General features: G+C 45.2%; 1 protein-coding gene across 1 annotated transcript in view; it reads right to left on the minus strand.

The window, feature by feature from the left end:
* Nucleotides 1–253: 253 nt before the first annotated feature.
* LOC147668135 (uncharacterized) overlaps nt 254–22,225 on the minus strand; it is an 83,441-nt gene continuing 61,469 nt past the window's right edge. The window contains exons 3-4 of the mRNA XM_086948755.1: nt 666–1,557; nt 254–413 (exon numbers count right to left, since the gene is read on the minus strand). Coding sequence (XP_086804881.1) covers nt 353–413; nt 666–1,557 — 953 coding nt within the window. The 3' untranslated portion in view covers nt 254–352. The remainder of the gene's footprint in view (nt 414–665; nt 1,558–22,225) is intronic.

Genomic DNA, 22,225 nt, shown 5'->3' on the forward strand with positions numbered 1-22,225 from the left:
TAAGATTGTTACAGTGAAAATGGATCTAGTTTGTATTTATTGATGTTGTAGAAACGTTCATTTTGAGTGAAGTTCCTGGCATAAACTGTGCAGTGATAGGGTTCAGTTTAGTGTGTATTATTTGGTGCCGTTGCATATGTGCCTTACCAGTAAAGCTCTTATCACACACGGTGCAGTGATAAGGCCTCTTTCCTGTGTGTGCACTTTGATGCCGTACATGGACTTTCTTTCTGAGAAAAGCGCTTGGAAGACACTTTGCAGTGTTAAGATTTCTCTCCAGTGTGTTTGGTGTTACGAGACTTGACTTTTGATTTAAGCTCTTCTCGCACACAGTGCAGTGAAAAGGCTTCTCTCATGTGTGTATGCTTTGATGCCGTACAAGGGATCCCTGATAAGCAAAGCGCTTGGAACACCTAATGCATAGATAAGGCCTCTCTACTGTGTGTGTTCTTTGATGCAGTACAAGGGTTGTCTTCTGAGAAAAGGTTTTTGAACACACAGTACAGTGATGAGGTCTCTATCTTGTGTGTACGATTTGATGCTGTACAAGGGTCGCCTTACGAGAAAAGCGCTTTGAACACCCAGTGCAGTGATAAAGCTTCTCTCCTGTGTGTGTTCTTTGATGCCGTACAAAGGAGCCCCTATCAGCAAAGCGCTTGGAACACAGAGTGCAGTGATAAGGCCGCTCTCCTGTGTGTATTCTTTGATGCAGTACAAGGCCTTTTTTATGAGCAAAGCGCTTTGAACACACAGTGCAGTGATGAGGCCTCTCTCCAGTGTGTACGCTTTGATGCTGTACAAGGGACGCCTTATAAGAAAAGCGCTTGGAACACAGAGTGCAGTGATAAGGCCGCTCTCCTGTGTGAGTTCTTTGATGCAGTACAAGGTTTGTTTTACAAGAAAAGGTTTTGGAACACACAGTGCAATGATGAGGCCTCTCTCCTGTGTGTACGCTTTGATGCTGTACAAGGCCTTTTTTATGAGCAAAGCGCTTGGAACACACAGTGCAATGATAAGGTTTCTCCCCTGTGTGTGTTCTTTGGTGCTTTAGTAGCTTTGTCTTTTGACTGAAGCTCTTCTCACACATGGTGCAGTGAAAAGGCTTTTCTCCTGTGTGTATGTGTTGATGCTCATGAAGAATTTTCTTTCGAGTGAAGCTCTTGGCACATACAGTACAGTGATAAGGCCTCTCTCCTGTGTGTACACGTTGATGCTGTACGAGGCTATTCTTATGAGCAAAGCGCTTGGAACACACTGTGCAGTGATACGGCCGCTCTCCAGTGTGTGTTCTTTGATGCTGTAAAAAAGTTGCCTTTTGACTGAAACACTTTTTACATGTTTCGCAGGGATATGGCCTGAGGCTGGTGTGTCCTTTTTTGTGCCTCACAAGAAGTGTCTCATTGATAAATTCTTTTTCACACATATTACAAGCAAAGCGTCTCTCCTTCATGTGCATTCTGCGCCGTTTCCTTAAGTAGATATTTTGAGTAAAATTCATCTTGCCTCCGGAACCTTTATGGCTTTCTTTCCCATTCATATTTTCTAGATGTGATTGTTCTGCAAAATAGAAAAAACATTGAAAATTACATGAAGAAAATATTTCTTGAAAAAGCTGCATTGATATAATATGGAGAAGTGAACAGTTACAATTCAGGGGAAAAAAATGTATGTTCTAGGAAAAAGAGTCACACTTCCCTTTGAGACACAAATGGTGGCTAGTCCTCCTACACAAAGTGCGTTGACCTGGTCCTGCAGCAGGAGCATGCTGGGAAATCAAGTGATTCACAAGAACCACTGTTCGACATGGGGGTTCTGGTTGGCTAGGGTAGGCACCTAAGCCAGGCAGAATCCACCACTCTAGTCAGGTTAAGCCAGATACACACCTGAGATAACCTGCGCTCACCCTCTGGTAGCTTGGCGCAGAGCAGTCGGGCTAGTTTAAAGATGCAATGTGCAGAGCATTTGTGCAACACACTAGTGCAGCAACACAGTGAGTAAATCAAAAAAGGGAATCCACGCAGGATTAAGTAAAAATAGATTCTATATTACACACTTACTTTTATCTTCGCGTTGCAGTCATCACAAAATGATTCGCTTTACCACAGTCTATGCATATCTGTCCAATGGCGGGACATTTACCTTTGTGTGGAAATGACAGTCCGTATCTGTAACACGTTTTGTTTTTCTGTGGAGACAGTACCTTGTGTCCCTCAGCCTTGTACCTTGGCTTACTTTTCGTGCTCATGACAGACGCACTTTGGTCATCTACAGCCTCCATGTCAGTCACTTGGCGATAAGTACGCTTGTCAGCGCAAGCAGCCTTGAGGACTTGATACAAGCTCAGTTTCCATCAGCATTCGTCGTTGAAATGCTTCAGACAGACATCCATTGATCACTCTGAGGAGGGTAGCCTCCTCATCATAAATTAATTGAATTTACAGTGCTTTACCAAACATCCAGTCTTTCAACAAACTCATCAATGGTCTTACCTGGTCTCTGGATGAAGATATATCTTTTATAATTCACATTTGGCACTGGCTTAAACTTGACCTTAAAGGCCTTTTCGATTTGATCATATATCTTTTCACCTTCTTGTAAATTCTTTTTCATGGTTTCTTGCCTCCTTCATTGGCCATGTTTCTCAAGATACTTTATACTCTTTTTCATCTATTGCATCTATGAAATCTTCAAAAGTTTCTATCCATCCATCATCGCCAATATTCTGTTTTTTTGCAAAATCAAACACAGTTTGCGGTTTTAAGAATGCAGCAGCCGTGTATACATTGGAGGACAGTAGTGCTCTCTCAGGCACTTCCTGTGGAACTTGATCAGACAGAGCTTTTCTAGCGCCTCGTGATGTGCCGGCTTCAGGGTCAGCCTTAATGACTTTTGGAGCTTGGTTCTCGTCCTGGCTCTCCATCGGAGCTCTGTATGTTATGGCTGTCTAAGAAGTTGTTCTGGGCCCCTTGTGCAGCAGCTTTGGTGGTGGGCCGCTTCGTCTGTGGAAACTCGGCAAACCCAACCCGACCCTCTGTCTGGGACTGCTCTCCAGCATGTTGAGAGACAATGATTTGTTGATGGTTTAGAGAAGGAGATAAATCTTTTTACACTACTAGTACATGAAAGCAGATAACACTGGTCGATTTTGTGCTGAAATGTTTCTTCATAAACATCTGGTTAATCTCTGCTTCATAGAATGTGAATTTCAGTGTAATGTGTACTGAACTATTTCTGTGTGCTTTCCTTGTCCACCTTTAGTTTTCTTACTCCACATAGCGTAATGGTATTAATTTGCGTAATGGCGCCATATATTCCATTAGAAGCTGTTTCATTCAGTTCCGGTTCAGCGACATGTAGACTTTCAGTGTCGCTGTCTTTATCTTTAAGCATTTTATTCAGGCTGGCATTGCACTGAGACTCCACCAGTGCCAGCATTGATTCTGCACTTCAACTGAGGCACATGTGGCACGCACAAGCAGTGTGCTTGACCACGGCAAACTCTCTGGAAGAGCGCTCTCAGTGTACGGACTTCGTATCCCCTATATTGTCACCAGTTATAGCGTCCTGCCAGCCTAGGTACTCGCCAATAACCAAGCCACACACGGAGAGTAGTTGAACACATCTTGATTACACTGCGTGAACGTCAGAACTCAACATTCTACGCCGGCCTTTATCTCATCTCTCCAGAGCTTACGTCCTTACCGATGATATACCTTGGAAGTCACTCATGAAGGATCGATGCGACTACTGCAAGATTCAGCTTGTTAGTGGCACTTGAGGAAAACAACTATTGAATTTGTTTGACTTGGCCCTCTCTACAGGCAGGGTCACCCCAAACTGGTGCCTTCACCCTTCCTATTTTTGCTGAATTTGTTTCTGTGGCCTTAGGACTCTGTGCACGTTGGCTAACCAGTGCTAACGTGCTTCTGCTCTCTCCCCTAAGCATGAAAGAGCAGGTGGAAGAGGGAGAAAGTAAGGGCAAGAAACGAGAGAGGAAAATGGAGAATGGGAGGAAGGTGGTATGGAGAGCTGAATACGAAAGGAAGAGAGAGAAAAGGGGGTGGACACAAGGAGACAAAAAAGGAAGAGAGAAGCGAAGGGGGAACTAGAGAGGATGAGAGCAGCTGAAAGGGAAGGAGTGAAAAGCAGGGGTGCGGACAGAGGGCAGACAGAGAACACAAAATGAAGGGGGGTGAAGACAGTAATTGCGAGAGAGTCAAGATGAGAGAGGAAGGTGGACAGGGATGGGAGGGGTGGCATGAGCGCGGACGGGAGAAGACAAAGCAGAGGAGGGACGAGAGAAGAAAGGTTTCAAAGAGAGGGGTTCTAGTTGGAAAGAAGGGATGAGGAGGGCGTGGGAGGTGAATGAGAGGAAAGTTCAGTTGAGGAAGAGGGTTGAGTTTGAGAGTGAGGAGTGCTGGAGCAGAGAGGGAGAGGGCAGGTTCCGGCAGGACACATGAGTGGAGACGAGTGAGTAGAGAGGAGTAAGGGAGGGCATGAGAAGGGTAGTGAGCTTTATGGAGGGAAGGAGATGAAGAGGAAAGAGATGAAGAGGAGGGCTACGGATAGTCATGATGAAAGGGCAAGAAGAAAAAAATGGGAACAGGTGACAGCAGGGGAAAGGAGTGAGGGTCGTGGGTAGCGTGGGGGTGGCTAATGCAGGAGGGAGAGGGGAGAGTAGTGGAGGAGGAGAAGGGATGGTAAGCAAGACAGGAAAAAGTTGAAAAGAAAGAGGAGTGTGGAGGGAACAACTTCTGGCCCTCCATCCACTGGCCAGAAATCTTGTTTTCATAGTTTGCCTCCTACCCTCTCTGCACAGACTCCCAATGCTTCTAGGACCTGAAGAAAAAGTAACGTAGAAAATTGGACTGGAGAAAAAGGGCTGGTCTTCAGGCTTTTTCGAGAGCCATAGTGGCTTCTCGCACAGGAAGTCGTCTACAGAAGTGAGGAAGCCCTGAGAGCTGCTCGCAAACAAAACAATGCCCCTTGCAAGACACACTCAGACCTCTGTGAGTGAGTCTCCAGGGGCAAGCCCCTGTTCCTGGGGTGTTCTAGAGTGGAAAGGGGGGTTTGTGGAATCTTTTCCACAAACTTCTCCATTCACTGGATTGTATGTGTTCCTGTAAGGGAGACCTTGATGGGCTGTGGGATTCCTTCAGGAATGGCGTTTCTGCTGAAGGAAGGCTGGTCTGATTTTCCGTCGCAGCACCCCGTTGTAGAGAGCTGAGCAGCAGTGATGGACTCCAGAGCGAGGCTGGTCTGATCCTCCCCCGCAGCACCCCGTTGTAGCACAGTGAGCAGCAGTGATGGACACCCTAGCAAGGCTGGTCTGATCCTCCCCCGCAGCACTCCGTTGTAGCACAGTGAGCAGCAGTGATGTACTCCCCAGCGAGGCTGGTCTGATTCTCCCCCGCAGCACCCCGTTGTAGCGCAGCAAGCAGCAGTGATGGACTCCCCAGCGAGGCTGGTCTGATCCTCCCCCGCAGCACCTCGTTGTAGCACAGCGAGCAGCAGTGATGGACTCCCCTGCGAGGCTGGTCTGATCCTCCCCGGCAGCACCACGTTGTAGCGCAGCGAGCAGCAGTGATGGACTCCCCAGCGAGGCTGGTCTGATCCTCCCCCGCAGCACCACGTTGTAGCGCAGCGAGCAGCAGTGATGGACTCCCCTGCGAGGCTGGTCTGATCCTCCCCGGCAGCACCACGTTGTAGCGCAGCGAGCAGCAGTGATGGACTCCCCTGCGAGGCTGGTCTGATCCTCCCCGGCAGCACCACGTTGTAGCGCAGCGAGCAGCAGTGATGGACTCCCCAGCCAGGCTGCTAAACTTCGGGTGCTGATTGGAGTTTTGCAAGCGCTAGAGAAGTATCACACCATCTATTTCAAGCACAACAAAAAAAAGCTCTAAGGGTGCTTCAAAGTTATAGGAGGAAAACACCCAACTCCTCGCTGCGTAATCAAATGATTAGGCACAATCAGATTTCACAAGGATTGAAGCACTCCACATGTAATAGCCCAAATTCAGCTTAGTCCATATAAAAAGACATCCAGAGAATCTCCCATGCAGATTATCTTCTTTTATTCCATTAAAGTTCTGATCCAATCCCAACCAACGCGTTTCGCCGAGGTTACTTTATACCTCTCGGCTTCGTCAGGGCTGGAAACAATACAAAATAATATGCTCTTACCATATTATACATTTCCGTACATATTTTGAGAATAGATAGAGAGAAGATAAGGTAAACCATGAGCATTGATTTGTGTTTAAAAAGACTTTAGGAATTGGGGGAGCAATTTCACTTGATGTTTATCCCACTTGACATTGTGCATGAACAAACTCACCAAATCGGTGAAGGCAGTTTTTGTTTCCACATTGGAAATTAATGAATTGGTTTTTGTGTTGTTTTAAATAATGAGTTGCTATATTTTTTGAGAACGAGCATGTAATCACCCCTTTGTGTGTAAATATGTACACGGGTTTTCTACTGGGCCATGTGGGGCTCTATCTATTCTCAAAATATGTACGGAAATGTATAATATGGTAAGAGCATATTATTTTGTATTGTTTCCAGCCCTGACGAAGCCGAGAGGTATAAAGTAACCTCGGCGAAACGCGTTGGTTGGGATTGGATCAGAACTTTAATGGAATAAAAGAAGATAATCTGCATGGGAGATTCTCTGGATGTCTTTTTATATGGACTAAGCTGAATTTGGGCTATTACATGTGGAGTGCTTCAATCCTTGTGAAATCCCCAGCCAGGCTGGTCTGATCCTCCCCCGCGGCACCCCGTTGTAGAGAGGCGAGCAGCAGTGATGGACTTCAGAGCGAGGCTGGCCTGATTCTCCCCCGCAGCACCCCGTTGTAACGCAGCGAGCAGCAGTGATGGACACCCCAGCAAGGCTGGTCTGATCCTCCCCCGCAGCACTCCGTTGTAGCACAGTGAGCAGCAGTGATGTACTCCCCAGCCAGGCTGGTCTGATCCTCCCCGGCAGCACCCCGTTGGAGCGCAGCGAGCAGCAGTGATGGACACCCCAGCCAGGCTGGTCTGATCCTCCCCGGCAGCACCCCGTTGGAGCGCAGTGAGCAGCAGTGATGGACACCCCAGCAAGGCTGGTCTGATCCTCCCCCGCAGCACTCCGTTGTAGCACAGTGAGCAGCAGTGATGGACTCCCCAGCGAGGCTGGTCTGATCCTCCCCGGCAGCACCCCGTTGGAGCGCAGCGAGCAGCAGTGATGGACACCCCAGCCAGGCTGGTCTGATCCTCCCCGGCAGCACCCCGTTGGAGCGCAGTGAGCAGCAGTGATGGACACTCCAGCGAGGCTGGTCTGATCCTCCCCGGCAGCACCCGGCTGCAGCGCAGTGAGCAGCAGTGATGGACTCTACCCCCCGCTGCCCCTGTGTCTCTAAGCCCAATTTTTCCTTCTGTTCCCTTCGCTGCCCCCGTGCCTCTCTGCCCGTTCTGCCTTCTGTTCATAGCTGCCCCTGTATTTCTGTATTCTTTATTTTGCCTCTGTGCCACTCGTTTTTCCGGTATTTCTGTGCCCTTTTTGCCTTCTGTACCACTCGTTTTTCACTGGCGAGAGCAGAGGTGCAGGAGACGAGATCCCTGCCTACATTGAGAGTGAGCGTGTGCGGGTTTGCTGACCTGGTGGACCGACGTGAATAAAACAGGATTCAAGTGGTCCTATGTGCCGGGTATTCCCGGGCATTTGTGCCCCGTAACTACCTCGCTATCCGTGAGTTGGAGAGTATTACTCTCCTTTAAGATGTGTTGTTACCGATGTTCCCTCTAATTCTTTTCCTCTGTGTGCGGCAGTGGAGGGTCTCTGTGCACTGCAACCATGGCTATGTGCGCCAGTACCCAAACCGCGCGTGTCTGCGGTGCCAAATGGCACTCAAAACGTTTAATTTAAAAAGTGAAAATATGGTGCATTTTCACACATACAGCGCCACAATAAGGGTCTTAAGGGCAGTTTGCAAATTGGATAAGCACGCCATGACATGAATTGGTTACACAGGCAAGTACACTTCAAGTTTAGAAAAGCACAAGACTTCAATGGTGGTACCATCATAAGATTTTAATAAATATTGTTAACTGGATCACAGTTTATTGGGTGGGGAAATGTTGCGAGCCTATACAATATCACATATACACAAGAAGGGAGAGGGCAGTTCAGACACGTCAAGTGGCATCACTAGATGGGTGACAGGGTTGCTTCTCACGGCGATCCTTGCTATTTTTCCAGTGCTGATAAACTCGGTCTGGGTCAACTTTCCCATTCAGGAGGTAGGCCTTTGTCCTCATCAGCATATTCAAATGCTTCTGCTCTAGTCTATTCCTCAATTTACTCTTGATAGTATACATGAGGCTGAATCCTCGTTCACAGTCTGCACTAGATGCGTGAAATGTTGCGCAGACATCAACAAGCCGAGACACCACACTATACTGAGCAGCATTGCGTACAGTGAAATTCACCATGTCTTGAAAGGTGGTAAATAACCCACCCTTTACATGTTCTGCCACCACATATTTATAGCCTCTGTATTGTCGAACAACATCTTCTGTTGTTTCACAATCACCCATGGCCAAGACATTTTTATACTTTTCAACAAGTCTTTGAATATTCTCAGTCCCAAAATCAAAATGTGATTGTGTTGCTATTGCCTGGATCTCAAAACTTGCCCATTCTTTTAGCTCGTCTTCAGGGAACCTTTTTTGCATGTGCTCACAAAGAAGGGAAACAAAAGACAAAATAGGCCCACTGTCAAACTCTTGCCTTTCCTTGTACAACACCATCAGATCTGTTACGTCGCTGCTCCAAAAGAAAGTGTCCCTCAAATACTGTTGCTTAATTTGGCCAATCTTTGCTCTTGCATACTGTACAGCTTCAACAGTAGTCAAATAACTTTTTTGGAATAGTTTGCACAAAGATGCAAATTCTCCCAGAATGTCATTAAGTACTGCAAGGGAAATATGGTAGTTGGAGTCCGATAGCTTTTCATAACAATATTTAGCAATTGGATCATTCTCCTCAACTTTCTCATGCTCAAAGTACATAAGAACAGTCTCGCAATTACGAATTACTGCACCAACAGCAAAATGCATTGAAAGCCACCGGACTTCATTCAGTGGTCGAAAAGAGACAACTTCACATTCAGTGACCGATGCAATTTCATCCAGCTTGGACTTCCTTGCAGGATATCTGGAGAACACAGTGTAGACAGTCCTCAATAATGTCTCCATCTCTTTAATCATTGGAACCCTCTTCCAGGCATCATCAACTCCCAAATCTTCTCGATGGACGACACAATGCTGCTCAACTAGATGAGGAATGGACTGTTTAAGGCGAGTAGCAACACCATTATTCTTTACCCAGCATCACCGACACACCATCGTATGTGAACAAGACCATTTTCATGAGGTCCAGTTCATTGTCAGTGTAGAATTCTTTCACGGCAATAGTGATAGCCCCAGCATTACAGCTAGCCAGCTTCACTATGCCCCCAAACTGCGTTTTGTGCTCAGTTAATGTTACAGGTCGGAACTTGAAGTACAGGATGATTATTTTTGCAAGAGAAATATCTGTGCTCTCATCAATTATCAAGGTGTAATACAAAGCTTGCCGAAGTTCTGTCATAGCTTCACAGTGTATCACGCTATTGATGGCCTCAAGGAACTCAAAGGCATAATTCTTGCTCCTCCAGCTGTCTGGTATCTTCACATACAAAGCTAGGTGGTCATGGATGTCTTGTACAGATAACATTGAAGTATTCATCTTGACTGCCAGCAACACGTTGTTGATGAGAATCTTTATCTCCTCAGGCATAGATCTTTAGCGTTCAACTACTTCCATTCTATTCTCTTTGTCAGTGGCAGTTTCTGTCAGCATAGCCCGCACTCCAAAACCAAACCAGGCAGCAGCAATTCTGTTTCTCAATATCACCATGGAAGACTAGTGTACTTTGCTAAGTAGATGGCGTTTCATGTAGTCCAGTTTCCAGCCATCACTCCTTTTCTTCCCTGTGGAAAAGTCCCCAACAATCTTGGCTTCGGCACATGCTTTGCAAATCAATCCCATGTCTGGACTGTATAAGAAATAGTTTCCCGAATTGCATGCAAACATTGCTTCGTGACTTCTGTGTCTCAGCCTCCACAATATCCTTCATCCACTCTTCCTTTAACCTAAGCAGTGCCACGGGCCGATCTAATCGGCCCTGTGTTAAAAGTGAAAGTGCTCAGGCCGATCTGATCGGCCCATGTGATGACACTCTTTTGGGAGGTGTTTCTTTCCTAATATTCCTCTTAAAAATCCAAACTTAACTGTAATTCCACTCCAGAACACCTCCCTCTTTCATAATGTACTTGTATTTCTCCACATTTTGATCCATTTGCAGATATTTAATCTCTTTAAAGTTGCGGTGACATTTTGTTTACAGAACAGAATCGTCTGTTCAAAGCTGCATAGGTCCTTCTACACCAGTAGAGGGCGCAGAGAACTAATCTGCCGTCAGCCCCAGAGACAGTGCAGCAAATGTGGGCGCGTGACTTGAATCGTGGCTTCACAGAACTGCAGACATGCAGAAAGCAGCGCAGAAAGCAGTACAGGTACGGCTAATTTACTTTCCAAACAATGCCTTCACTTTACTTTTGGCCTTTTTTCATTCCTTTCGTATTCCCATTTGTGTGCAGCTGTCCATTTCCTAATTGATTCCGCCTTCCGGCTGGAGCTTTCGGTACCTGTAAAATGCAAACTATACAGCCTTTATCCGTGAAAGGGCTGTTAGAGTCAATTTTGCCAACTCAATACTGCCTTCCATGCAAGTACTGCGCCATGGTTCTCTCAAGAGGCACAGGCCGACTGGCGAGGCCTGCAGTCACGTTCTTAGCTCACCGTGACTGAAGGAGCACGACTGCCTGTGCCACCCCTCTGACGAGCTTTGTTCATAGTGCTGGGCCTGCTACCATTGCAGTGTTGCATGCACAGTGATTACGACTCACTGTGCATGCAACAGCACTGAATATGCAAGACTCGACATTACAACTAAGGTCGGTGTTTTTCATGTTGGGGCCTCACAGTCTTCTGACTTCACTGATTCCCGGCGGGAAGGAGGTTCCCGAGGGGGAGGGGAATGGCAGCTTGGGTGATCTATATAGAACCACTCTTCCATCTCCGTCAAAATTAGAGCCCGAGATTATACATAGAACAGAAAAGCAGCTTTCAAAGTCTGAAGAATTTTACAGACTTGCGAAAGCTGTACAATATTTGGATACATAAGGTTATTTCACTCAACTGAAAAAAGGCTATCTGTTCTTCTGAGGGCCCTGCAACCCCGAGTTATGTTAGTTGAAGAATTAATGAATCACTTTGCAACTTCCGATTTGGCATTTCAATTACAGAAAGAAAGAAAAAACGTCATTACATTGAAAGAAATCTTCTGTGGCAATCGTGTAGTTAAAAGCAACAAAAAATGGAGTAACTAATAATGTTGAAAATTAAATGAAAAAAGTAGACATGATTTACAAGCACATGCAAGCCCCACACTTGGTATGAGAAGTAGGGGTGCTCCTGATACCAGGAGGTGGCAGAACTATATTGTTTGGCTGTGTGTAGTGAGGGTTTGCTGCAGGGCATGTACATGAGTCCTGTAATGGTGACCACAGTAAAGAGCTTTGATTATGTGAAACCGAGTTTGGATTCACATACCTAAAATGAACTATAGTATTGTTTGCTTATTCTTTCAATTTAACTTGTGGCGGTCCTCTAACACCTGTTTAGAGACCATATGCTGAATAATGATCCAGATATCTCTATCCGTTACACCTTCTTTGAAGCTTACCCCATTTTTTTTAAATGCTCATTTTTTGAAAATCACTGTGTTGAATGGTATTGAAAAGCACTGAATAATGTCATTTGTTGATCGTTTTATTCTCTATAGGAGAGCATAGATTCTATGTGATTTAAAATGTAAAATCACTTTCATGGCACCTCTGTTTTTCTCTCATGCCCACTGGTGGACCATTAATAAACTTGTCATGCCTAATTGAATCCAGATTACTTTTTTTTTGTAAAACTTTAGTGCAGATTTGTGGAAAGGAGCCAAAGTTAATAGGTGGGTGCTACAGCAGTTCAGCTAACTTGCTTTGGCTGGCTGAGTAAATAACACTGATGCTTCAGTCATTCTAAGCTGCCTGCACACCCTGGCCTGTAGCTCTAAGAACTGTGCAGTCATGCAGTCTGCCTCTGTTGTGTTTTCAGCTGTCTGGGTGTAATCTTTGATGTTATTGGTATATTTACCTCGTCTAAATTGCTTGATGTTATCGTGAGAAAGAGTCATTCATAGTTGCTGAAATGTCACTCATTATCTGAAACCTTGCCTGCTAAGTAATAAAGCTTTGTCCATGCAGTTCTCTTGTCTCCCAGGAGTGACAGCAGGCCTTGAAAGCATGGCCTCAATGAAAATAGCATGAGCAGGCAGGTACCAAGTTTCAGGGTTTTATTCAAGTGTCATAAATGTGTGGCAGGGGTGGAGGTAGTAATGTGCTTATGGGGCAGCACAAAATAGAGTAATCAGGTGTTGCAACATGAATAGCGCAGGGCACATCATACTTTCATTACATTGAATCATGCAGTCCGATATTTTACAAATATGAGTGATAAAATTTGAGCATCATAGTGTAAAGTGAATGTATTATAAAATATGAAGGGATCAAGTAATTGCAAAGAAAATGAGGATGATGATGCAGGTATGTGACACAAGTAGTTTTCCATTCACTAATGGGTAAATTTCAGTAGAATGTGCTTTTGCAATCTGACCGCTTCAAACTGAAGATATACTTGGCTATGATTTAATTTGAGAGGTTGTGCAATTACTTCGTCCTGTCTTCCCTGAAAAGCTTATCAGTAAATAAAAGAAAAGGAGATGATGGACGGAGTGCTGAAACTTTTCAGACACTCACCCCAGGCAAAGATCTGGGTTGAATCCATCATCGGTCTTTAGCTCACTTCACCAACCCAGATCAGACCCAACCATATGCACATCAGCTTTGAATCTGTTCCTCATGGAAACAGTCCAGTCCAGTCTGAACTGCCAAGATAGGTCTTCCCTGGACCTTAAACAAGCATCCATGGACCTGTTTCAGGGTAACACCCCTCATCAGCCAGGCTAGCTTGAATCCAGTGGCTGAGTGAGTAAGGTATCCATATCAGGGTAAACAGTACAAACGAATTATGTGTGTAAAGATCTCTCCCATGCTCTGGAAAATGTATGGCCTTGAAATGAAAACACAATTTGCTGCTTCCTACCCGGTATTTCCTATCAAGTAGCTTTACAAATGAAAGGCTCTGGGTTGAAAGCTGTGGCTTCACACTTTTCCAAGTTGTGCCATGTACATGTTTTTGCAGCCTTCAACTGTATGCAACTTGAACACACAGGGAGACAACTAGTTTAATCATTTCATATAGGATGGATGGAAGAAGAAATGCACGTGTTTTCAGTTATGTGGCGGTGTTTGCTGATAGGCTTCAGACTACTTTTGTCGGAAAGACCTGTACGTTTTTGGTGAATTCAGGTGAAGGTCATCGAGAAAACCGTCAACCTGCAGAGGACCCGTCACCTGGAAGAAAACACATCCTGGACCCATCCCAATCCGGATTCAGACGAAACCACAGCACTGAGACAGCCCTCATCGCAGCAACGGATGACATCAGGCGCCAACTAGACAACGGGGAAACATCTGCCCTCATCCTCCTGGACCTATCGGCCGCCTTCGACACAGTCTGCCATCGCACACTAAAGACCTGTCTCCAGGAAGCCGGAATCCAAGAGAAGGCCCTCTCCGGCAGATCCCAGAGCGTCCGCCTCCCGCCCTTCCGATCCGAAGCCACGGACATCATCTGCGGCGTCCCCCAGAGCTCCTCCCTCAGCCCGACGCTGTTCAACATCTACATGGCCCCCCTCGCTCAAGTGGCCCGACACCACAACCTCACCATCATCTCCTACGCCGACGACACTCAGCTCATCCTCTCCCTCACCAAGGACCCGCACTCCGCCAAATCCAACATCCACGACGGGATGAAGGCCATCGCCGACTGGTTGAGGAGCAGCCGTCTGAAACTGAACTCGGACAAGACGGAGGTCCTCATCCTCGGACCCACCCCCTCAGCCTGGGATGCCTCTTGGTGGCCGACCACCTTGTGAACAGCACCAACGCCAACCGACCACGCACGCAACCTAGGATTCATCCTCGACTCCACCCTCTCCATGTCCAAACAGGTCAACGCCGTATCCTCCTCCTGCTACAACACCCTCCGCACACTCCGCAGAATCTACAAATGGATCCCAACCGAGACAAGAAGAACGGTATCCGTTGGGTTCCTACCATGTTTCGGGAGGAACGTGACCAACACCTGTTGTGTAGTGGGGGAAAGGGAACCTGTCTCTAGTGCTACCTGGTATAAATCTGGATTATAGCAACACCATCCTCACTGGAACTCCAAAAACCCACCTTGCACTCCTTACAATAGTTCTCTACATAGCGGCATGGCTACTAACAGGTGTTAAATGATTTGAGCACAAATACACGGCTTTAATTAACGTCTACTGGCTTACCATTGAAGGAAGAAGTTTCTTCAACACTGCCTGCATCACCTACAAAGCCCTGCAAACCCACACAACCCTAACTACCTTAATTCCAAACTCTCCAAAGCAGGACGAGCCTAGGCGCTGAGAAGCTCTACCTCAAATCTTCTCATCCCTCTCAAATTGAAAAAGAAATCTTCTCAGATTCGCTCATTCTCTGTTAATGCTCATAGGTTCTGGAATACACACCCCAGTGACCTCCACCGTAACCCATCCTTCCCATGCTTCAAACAGGACCTTAAACTCCTTCTACGCAACAAATACTTTAATACTCATTCTGACTAAGCTTGCTCCTAAGTCACACAATCCTTCCAGTCCTTATAGGAAGGCGTATGATTCTGATGTTTTTTCAGATTCCGCTTTTTCCTTCGCCTTACTCCTGTTTTTAATGTCCTGTAAAGTTTCTTGACTGCATAAACTATGCCCTTGACATGTTTAGTTTGATAATTTACCTTTATGTTGTTGAACATTCTATTATGTATGTTTCTTCTATGTAATGACACGGATCGATATGTAAAGCGCTCTGATACCTTTGGGTCTAGCTAGTGCTATATAAAACCTATAAATAATAATAATTTATATCCAACTCTGCGTGGTAAGAGAGTGAGTATAAAAGAAATGAATGGGTGTTATTTGGGGATGTGTGACTACTAGTACTTAATCATTAAATTATGTTTTTTCTTCATATGGTGAAAACTGTACTCATGAGAACACTTTGCGATGAAGGTGAAGAAAATTAACAATCACGTCACGCTGGTAAGACTGATGGATTTTGCCAAAGAAAAATCATTCAGGTAAGTCGGTGACTAGAAGGTATACCAAATGTGTGGGCCTCCTGGGAATCATCTTGGTATACGCTCTAGGAATCCGGATCTTGTTCTTACTCTTTCAACAAGAGTAGCATAGGGTCAGGTTATAGATATACTCTTTTTTCCCTCCTAGGTGGACCAGGAACTTCAACAAGCGTCAACTACACATGTTTAGCCTAGGGACAGCTTGTAGCTTTATGGTGGCTTGCCTTGAGCTAATGCCCTCACTGTGGTGTTTTGGTGGCAGCCGAACCACAACACCACTTTGTGCAGTTGGTTCAATTCAACCTGCCTCTCGTTTTGTATCTCCTCGCTCTGCTATGAATGTTTAGTGCAGGGGCAGGTTGTAGGCACACTCTCTCTCTTTTTCCCCTTCTAGGTGGACCAGGCACTTCGACAACCATCAACAAAACATATTTAGACTAGGGAAAGCTTGTAGGCACATGCTTTGCAGCTTGCCTTGTGCTAATGCCCTCACTGAGGTGCTTTTGGTGGCAGGAGACCCACAGCACCGCTTTGTACAGTTGGTTCAAGGCAACCTCCGTCTCCTTTGGTTTCTCCTGGCTGCACCAACAATGTTTAGTAAAGGGTCAGATTATAGGCACACTCTCTCTCTTTTTTCCCTCTAGGTTGACCGGGTCTTCAACAACCGTCAAGTACACATGTTTAGCCTAGGGACAGCTTGTAGGATTACGGCAGCTTGCCTTGTGCTAATGCCCTCACTGAGGTGCTTTTGGTGGCGGGAGACCCACAGCACCGCTTTGTACAGTTGGTTCAAGGCAACCTCCGTCTCCTTTGGTTTCTCCTGGCTGCACCAACAATGTTTAGTAAAGGGTCAGATTATAGGCACACTCTCTCTCTTTTTTCCCTCTTGGTTGACCGGGTCTTCAACAACCGTCAAGTACACATGTTTAGCCTAGGGACAGCTTGTAGGATTATGGCAGCTTGCCTTGTGCTAATGCCCTCACTGAGGTGCTTTTGGTGGCGGGAGACCCACAGCACCACTTTGTACAGTTGGTTCAAGGCAACCTCTGTCTCCTTTGGTTTCTCCTGGCTGTACCAAGAATGTTTAGTAAAGGGTCAGATTATAGGCACACTCTCTCTCTTTTTTCCCTCTAGGTTGACCGGGTCTTCAACAACCGTCAAGTACACATGTTTAGCCTAGGGACAGCTTGTAGGTTTATGGCAGCTTGCCTTGTGCTAATGCCCTCACTGAGGTGCTTTTGGTGGCAGGAGACCCACAGCACCACTTTGTACAGTTGGTTCAAGGCAACCTCCGTCTGCTTTGGTTTCTCCTGGCTGTACCAAGAATGTTTAGTAAAGGGTCAGATTATAGGCACACTCTCTCTCTTTTTTCCCTCTAGGTGGACCGGGTCTTCAACAACCGTCAAGTACACATGTTTAGCCTAGGGACAGCTTGTAGGTTTATGGCAGCTTGCCTTGTGCTAATGCCCTCACTGAGGTGCTTTTGGTGGCAGGAGACCCACAGCACCACTTTGTACAGTTGGTTCAAGGCAACCTCCGTCTGCTTTGGTTTCTCCTGGCTGTACCAAGAATGTTTAGTAAAGGGTCAGATTATAGGCACGCTCTCTCTCTTTTTTCCCTCTAGGTGGACCGGGTCTTCAACAACCGTCAAGTACACATGTTTAGCCTAGGGACAGCTTGTAGGTTTATGGCAGCTTGCCTTGTGCTAATGCCCTCACTGAAGTGCTTTTGGTGGCAGGAGACCCACAGCACCACTTTGTACAGTTGGTTCAAGGCAACCTCCGTCTGCTTTGGTTTCTCCTGGCTGTACCAAGAATGTTTAGTAAAGGGTCAGATTATAGGCACGCTCTCTCTCTTTTTTCCCTCTAGGTGGACCGGGTCTTCAACAACCGTCAAGTACACATGTTTAGTCTAGGGACAGCTTGTAGGTTTATGGCAGCTTGCCTTGTGCTAATGCCCTCACTGAGGTGCTTTTGGTGGCAGGAGACCCACAGCACCACTTTGTACAGTTGGTTCAAGGCAACCTCCGTCTGCTTTGGTTTCTCCTGGCTGTACCAAGAATGTTTAGTAAAGGGTCAGATTATAGGCACGCTCTCTCTCTTTTTTCCCTCTAGGTGGACCGGGTCTTCAACAACCGTCAAGTACACATGTTTAGCCTAGGGACAGCTTGTAGGTTTATGGCAGCTTGCCTTGTGCTAATGCCCTCACTGAGGTGCTTTTGGTGGCAGGAGACCCACAGCACCACTTTGTACTGTTGGTTCAAGGCAACCTCCGTCTGCTTTGGTTTCTCCTGGCTGTACCAACAATGTTTAGTAAAGGGTCAGATTATAGGCACGCTCTCTCTCTTTTTTCCCTCTAGGTGGACCGGGTCTTCAACAACCGTCAAGTACACATGTTTAGCCTAGGGACAGCTTGTAGGTTTATGGCAACTTGCCTTGTGCTAATGCCCTCACTGAGGTGCTTTTGGTGGCAGGAGACCCACAGCACCACTTTGTACAGTTGGTTCAAGGCAACCTCCGTCTGCTTTGGTTTCTCCTGGCTGTACCAAGAATGTTTAGTAAAGGGTCAGATTATAGGCACACTCTCTCTCTTTTTCCCTCTAGGTGGACCGGGTCTTCAACAACTGTCAAGTACACATGTTTAGCCTAGGGACAGCTTGTAGGTTTATGGCAGCTTGCCTTGTGCTAATGCCCTCACTGAGGTGCTTTTGGTGGCAGGAGACCCACAGCACCACTTTGTACAGTTGGTTCAAGGCAACCTCCGTCTGCTTTGGTTTCTCCTGGCTGTACCAAGAATGTTTAGTAAAGGGTCAGATTATAGGCACACTCTCTCTCTTTTTTCCCTCTAGGTGGACCGGGTCTTCAACAACTGTCAAGTACACATGTTTAGCCTAGGGACAGCTTGTAGGTTTATGGCAGCTTGCCTTGTGCTAATGCCCTCACTGAGGTGCTTTTGGTGGCAGGAGACCCACAGCACCACTTTGTACAGTTGGTTCAAGGCAACCTCCGTAAAAGGTACTCAAAAAATCTTTACATATACTATACTACAGGTTTGAACTATAAAGAATGAACAAAAAAAGAATAAACGTTTTTTTATTTTTTACATTTTTATATTTTTTTTGTTTTTTTTATTTTTTTATAACTGTTACTTACTCAACCTACAACTACTTCAAATAAACTGCAAACACTGAAATATTTAAAATAGTAATATAGTAATAATAATGTAAAATATTATGATAGTTATGAAGAAAATTGTAAGGCAACAAAAAGCTAGTTCTGTTCCTCCTGAACACTAGGAGCGGGATGACAGTGACTTAACTGGGGATAACATTGCTCATGAACACCAAGTTTACAGGCAGGACACCAGTGGCGGGACCTTTTTCTCCCCCCAGGCTGACTCCTGTCAGAGCACACAGCACAGTCTCTCTCTTTTCGCCCAGGCAACAGCGCAAAGCCGTGCTCCTCACTACAAAGAGAAAGTAGTGGTGTTGTAGGTATTTGTTCTTGAGAGAAACCATCCTGCCGTAGACAAAGTGCCTCTACAAGACTCACTATAAAACTGTGGCGACTCTGAACATTGCATGGATCAGTATTCAATTTATACAATTCGTAAGCATTCATGATCGACACATCAATCAGATTACGCCAAACCTTGGACCAGTATCTGTGTGTTGATCTCTCTGCTGCGAATTCGTATATTTTGCGGTCGCTTACATCAACCCCACCCATTCCTTTATTGTAGTCTAAAATGACTTGAGGTTTGATGATTGATTTCCCAGACCTTGTCTGTACAGTCACATCATCTGCTAGGCTAGAGGTGGACAGCAGTAGAACAGGCTTGCGTTGGCTTTTCTTTTCTCTAAAGGCGCATGCCAATACCCCTTTCTTTCTCATATACTTAGACATTTCTGCCTGCAATTTGTCCCTTGCAATCTCTGGAGGCAGCCCTTTAGAGTTTGCCCGCACTGTGCCTGTTAATAGAGTTTTGTTCTCAAGTAGCTCCTCCGCTAGACTGACACTTGTGTAATAGTTATCAGTCATTAGATGATACCCTTTACCTAGTAAATCACATGAGCGGAAAAGACTCATCACCTTGTTGAACACAAACCCCTTTTCTGTTCCTATTGTTTTATCCTTCCCAGTATATAAATCTACATGAAGGACATAACTGTTACTGCTGTCGCATACCTCAAATTTCTTAATGCCAAACCTAGCATGCCTTTTATTAGGCATGTATTGAATGTAAGCCACCCTATTTTTCATGCCAATCATTGATTCGTCAATACAAATCACCTGATGTGGCACATAGTACCGCTTGAAAGAATGGTTCAATGAATCAAGTACTGGCCTAATCTTATGCCACGGGTCGTAACCTTCAACTCCCCACACCTTTGCCGTGGCATTGTCATTTATGTGAAGCATTCTTGTGACAATAAGGTATTGCCACAATGGCATGACTTGCCCAAAGAAAGGTGTGGCCTGAGAAGGGTGTGACAAATCCCAGTAATGTTTCACATTACGTTTCTTTATGAGGCCCATGTTAATAGATAAACCAATCCATTTTTTCAAGAGGCCAACAGTCAAGCCCCCATTCATCCATAGACGTAGCCGTGAATGGGGATGCTCACTGATCCAGTTTGCCATTTTGTCCAGCAAATCTCTTGCATACTTGTTTGTTTCTCGAACTATGTGTACAAGCAGTTCCATAGTTAAAAACAATTGCAAATATGCAACTGGGGGGGAATTTCTTGGTGGAACTTTCCGGACTCCTGGATTCCTCACAATAAACTCAATACCATAATTGTTATTATCATTGCCTGGTGCAATTTCATCCCAGACAGTCTCATACAGATCTTCTTGAGATAAATCTTGTTCTTCTTCTCCTCCACACTCACCAAGGTCCTCATCACCTACACTCTCTTCCCCACTGCTGGACTCCAGACCCTCCCCAGAATACACCTCAATGTCACTGTCACCCTCTGAATAAATATCTGGAGCTTCATCCAAACATTTGAACAAAGATTCCTTTGTGTCAATCTTAAATCGTTTGGTGTTCATGTTCTTAATTTGAAAAAATGCACAGGTGAAACAATTAGCACCCTCCCTCACAAGCCTTAGTTGTGTAACTTCTGTGAGGTAAAAATGATTAACCAACACGTCCTACTCCCCAAAAATTGTTGAGGACTATGGTTAATGTTAAAAAAAAACCAAACAGAAAAACAATCCAAACCCTCCTTCACACTGCCCAAGTTTTACTTAAATTAATTGAAAAATGAATTCTAACACACCCTATATATTCACAAAAAAAGAATCTGTAGCATTGAAAAAACAAAACAATTATAGATTAGTAATTCTCTCACAAGCTCCTAAAAACCCAACCACTCTCCAGCACACCCAAATCCCTGTCAGAGAAATTTCTGTCAGTGAGGGGGCTAATGTATCTTTTTGGCTGCTCATGGCAGGAGTGCGCTGACAGAGAAGAAGGACAAGCAGACACAGTGCACCTTTCAGTGGAAAGAGTCGGCCATTTTGTAATAACTGTTTGAGGTAATTTTTCAAAAGCATCGGAGCCATATATATTTTTCACAAACTGAAAAAGATAGCCTAAAACAAATTTGATATTACCAACATGACTTATTTTTCTTCTGCTAATTCTGCTTATAGAAAAATAGGTATTATACATATATTTTCTCTGCTAATTTTGAATAGCTGATAATACTTTTAATACTGGTGACTGAATTTGTTTGTAATGTTAACCTCTACTGTAATGATGGTCTTATTTCCATTTCCTGATAGTTAATCGCTTTGAATCTTTCCATTGTATCCAGCTTTACTTTTCTTTCTCTGACTGCACAGTGAGAGGAGTTTTTAAAGTGGCTGCATATCTGTGGCTGGACTGGTGCAACCCATACATAGTAGTGATGGAGGCTAAAGACAGGTCTATTCTTAACATTTCAATTGTAAGTGGAATTATAATTGCAATTATTTAGCGTTTACTATCCCTGACCAGACGTCAAATCGCTTTTATTTTCCTCCGGAACCCAAAAAGGATTAGTGGTGAATTAGTATTGTGAAAAGTGAAAGTAATTTGAGTGGTGGACATGTTAGTCAGTTATTACAGCACCTCTTTGTACAGTTCGTTCAAGGTGCCCTGCCTCCCCTTTTTTGTCTCCTTGCTCTGCCATGAATGTTTTGAACAGAGACAGGTTGAGGGCACACTCCCTCTCTCTTTTTCCGCTTCTCGGTGGACCAGAACTTCAACAACCATCAACTACATATGTTTAGCCTAGGGACAGCTTGTAGGACAGCTTTCCTTGCTTGTAGGACAGCTTTCCTTGAGCTAATGCCCTCACTGAGTTGCGTTTACTGCCAGCAAAGCCACAGCATCACTTTTACAGTTGGTTCAAGGCAACCTCGCTCTTGTTTTGTCTCTCCTGGCTCTGCCAAGAATGTTATTTTTTTAACATATCTTTATTTCACAACATACATTTGAATCATATATTCATAGCACTTAACAAGGATTTAATCAATCACCTTACAGTTATCCCCAGTATGAAATATGACCGCACATGCAACCCCGACTGGAGGTACCACAGGGTTTCAACATGTGTCCATGGGATACTGAGTCTGCCTGTCTGACGTATTCATCCAGATACCTTAATGTTAGTCATTTTTTCTCCCTGTGTGCAGAATATCTCTAAGGGAGTTTCCAAGATACCAGGAAACTGTATAAGATGTTTTGCCATTTTGCAGTGCTTCACATGTGTCTTAGATAGGAACTATTACAGTGGCCGTA

Source organism: Lissotriton vulgaris, unplaced genomic scaffold (assembly GCF_964263255.1).
Source record: "Lissotriton vulgaris unplaced genomic scaffold, aLisVul1.2 SCAFFOLD_1386, whole genome shotgun sequence".
In the NCBI taxonomy this organism is placed as follows: Eukaryota; Metazoa; Chordata; class Amphibia; order Caudata; family Salamandridae; genus Lissotriton; species Lissotriton vulgaris.